The sequence below is a fragment of the Quercus lobata genome, chromosome 2, assembly GCF_001633185.2.
Source record: "Quercus lobata isolate SW786 chromosome 2, ValleyOak3.0 Primary Assembly, whole genome shotgun sequence".
NCBI classification, from domain to species: domain Eukaryota; kingdom Viridiplantae; phylum Streptophyta; class Magnoliopsida; order Fagales; family Fagaceae; genus Quercus; species Quercus lobata.
In genome coordinates, this window is record NC_044905.1 from 33,916,794 (window position 1) to 33,920,148 (window position 3,355).

General features: G+C 39.2%; 1 protein-coding gene across 3 annotated transcripts in view; it reads left to right on the top strand.

Annotated features, from left to right (window-relative positions):
• Window positions 1-318: 318 nt before the first annotated feature.
• LOC115975407 (caffeic acid 3-O-methyltransferase-like) overlaps window positions 319-3,355 on the top strand; it is a 19,422-nt gene continuing 16,385 nt past the window's right edge. For all 3 annotated transcript variants that reach the window (XM_031096170.1, XM_031096172.1, XM_031096171.1), the window contains exons 1-2: window positions 319-910; window positions 1,575-1,885. In XM_031096170.1, coding sequence (XP_030952030.1) covers window positions 504-910; window positions 1,575-1,885 — 718 coding nt within the window. In that variant the 5' untranslated portion in view covers window positions 319-503. The remainder of the gene's footprint in view (window positions 911-1,574; window positions 1,886-3,355) is intronic.

The following is a 3,355-nucleotide window of genomic DNA, read 5'->3' on the forward strand; positions in this document are numbered from 1 at the left end:
AGTTATTATCATCTTTGTTGTATGTCTAGTAGTAGCTAGTTAGCCACACGTTACTTATTTTCAAGAAAAACTAAAAGAAGCGAAATGTTATGTCTATAATATTTTCACAACAAATCTTAAATAATAAGTTGTTATTAGTTATTATGAGTATGTAAAAAAGTAATTGAAATTATAAATTCAAATTAAAATTAATAACAACTTTCCATCTATGATATCATGTGAAAATATTGTAAATATAACATTTCTTAAAAACAAAAAAAATTCCCATTTCATTTGAGTTTGAGACTATTACAAAGGAACCGGCATATACCCATTGCATCTCTATTATATTATATCCTATATTGTATCGTAATCATACCTAACTTATACTTAGGTTTCTCAGAAAGTGATAAATAATCACTCAGCAATCAGCCTAGAAGAACTCTTTAAATCTACACCACAAGACAAATGTCAGCAAGACCTATTTAAGAAGAGGGAAAAAAGAAAAGGAAAAGGAAGCAAACATGTCTGGAACCATAGAAAACCAAGTTGGTGAAGAGGATGAGGCATGCATCCAAGCCATGCTAATCTCCACCACGCCAATATTTTGTTGGGTCCTAAAAGCAGCCACTGATCTTGACTTGTTTGGGATCATTGCCGGAGCAGGGCCCGCTGCTTGTATGACACCCACAGAAATTGCTTCGCAGCTTCCAACACAGGACTCGGAAGCGCCTTATCGGTTGGATCGTATGCTGCGCCTTCTTGCTAGTCACTCCGTTTTGACATGCTCTATCCACACACTTGAAGATGGTAGGGTTGAGAGACTCTATGGACTCACACCAGCCTCTCAGTTCCTTTTTGAAAAAGAGGATAGAGGGTCCGTGGCTTGTCTTTCAGCTTTCTATTCACACCGAGCCGTTTACGAGGTCAGGTATGGGCTGTCTCATTGTGTTTTGTATAAATGCAAAAATGGAAACGGCTTGGATCGAATGATTAGTGCACTAGATTTGTCACATGTCCGTGTCCTAACAGATCCATTGCATAGAAGCATTGGAGCCATGTTTTTTCTTGGAAGAATAATCTTCACGAAAATATCTTTCTTTAGGGGAAAAAAGTGCTCACTTTTTTTTTTTGATTCAACCTTGTCCATCTCTATAGGAAACACCGGGTGTTAGTTGAGCTACTATACTTTTGGTTCCTCACTTTTATTTTTAATTTTTTAACCAAAAAAGAAGTGTATATGAGTCCATTTGTAAGTATAGGAAACCAATATTTTTCACCTTTTTTTTTTTTTTTTGGTTTCATAAAAACTCTGACATTGCATATATTAGTGGTTGACTCAAGAGAAAATAATATTATTCTAATCACAATAAATCATGTTAAAATTATGAAAAAAAGTTATAAGAAATCACTAGCCTTTAACTCTTTCCATATTAGGGTGCCTTAAATGGAAGGCAATATTATTCTTTAATCCTTGATAATTGAAATGTTTGGAGAAATCATAGATTTTCATACATTATTACATATATGATGAGATATATTAATAGTGATTGTGTTTTGTGTCTCATGTTATATACTTTGTTTCTACATTCTAGCATGCATATGAAGGATGCAATCCTTGAAGGTGGGAATCTATTTAAGAAAGTCCATGGAATGCCCATGTTTCAGTATATGGATGGGGATCCAACTTTCAAGGAGATGTTCTTCAAGATAATGGATGATCATTCCACAATGATTATGAAGAAAATTCTTGAGGTATACCAAGGATTCGAGGGGCTAAAGTCATTGGTTGATGTTGGTGGCGGAATTGGGAAATGCATGAATATGATCATTTCCAAGAACCCTACCACTAAAGGCATTAACTTTGATTTGCCACATGTGATACAAAAGGCACCATCTTATCCCGGTAACATTCCTAATTTCTTTAGTAAGATTAGTTTAGTTAATAATGTTATTATAAAATGTGCTTGAAATTCATTGAAAATTAAAACAGTAAACTTAATCATGCCTATTTACACAAGTATCCTAGTTTGGTAGGAAATTCTGTTAAGGATTAGCAACTAGTGTGGGTCAAATCTAAGACACACACACAAAAAAAAGAAAAAGAAATAGAAAAAGGTTTTCATTAAGTGATTATATAAAAACATAAACATCAAAAAGTATTGTGGGGCCCAAATGATTTACGGGCCGAGCCCATCTACCTGGGGAAAATCCGAAGGCCCAAGCCGAGGAGGGCTATGGCCCAAACTCGACAGAATAGCCTGTGGATATCGCCGAGGACGGCTCAGTCCTCGGCAGACCCAAAGTCCCCCCCCTGAAGGAAGGGTAAAAACGGTATAGGACCGAAACCAGGACGAAAGATCTAAAATATCCAGGGAAAATTGCTCTTACTGCCATTCAATGCTCTGAACCTGACAGAGCCGCAGTCTTTGGCTTTTACAACCACCCCCAACGACTTTGAATATGGGCTGATGGGACAAGTATCAATTTTGGAAAGGTTGACCTTATACGTGGACGAAGGACAATGAACGCAGGCGAATATAAAAGGAAAAATGGGTAACCTAAAGAAAGGGATTGGGAAAAATGGCCAAAAACCAGAGCCTCCCAGCCCACCTCCAGGAGAAAGACTCCAGGGGTGTAGGAAAACCGAAACTTGTATGAATACTGTGAAAAACCCACCGCCTGTTGACCAAGGCCTAGCCTTCCAAACCCACGCTCTACAAATGATATCGTTAGGGGCCTTTTCACGTGCGAACCCGACACTGTTTAGGTTCGTCACCAAATCGCGTCCTTACAATTGGCGCTGTCTGTGGGAAAGACTTGTGTGTTGGTATAGGAAGTGGGTCGATAGAGTTTCTTCGATATATCTAACCGTTGGTTATAGAGTTCTAGTATAAAGTTCTGTTAGGGACTGCGTTTCTTGACTAGGGACTTGGTGGAGGAGCTAACTCCCTTAAAGCCAAGGTCCCCCGTAAAGAGCAAACTAGGCACTTGGTAACGTTAACCGTGTGGATAAACTCTAGGGGCTTGGCTGAGGAGTTAACTCCCCCAAAGCCAAGATCCCACATAAAGAGAAAACTAGGTTTTGGACAGAACCAAGGCATTGCATAGTCCCTCGGACTCAAGCCTCTGGGGAAACCAACTACCTGGATGTGGAAAACTAGGTTTTGGACAGAACCAAGGTATTGCATAGTCCACCGGACTCAAGCCTCTGGGGAAACCAACTACTTGGATGTGGAAAACTAGGTTTTGGACAGAACCAAGGCATTGCATAGTCCTCGGACTCAAGCCTCTGGGGAAACCAACTACCTGGATGTGGAAAACTAGGTTTTGGACAGAACCATAGGCATTGCATAGTCCTCGACTCAAGCCTCTG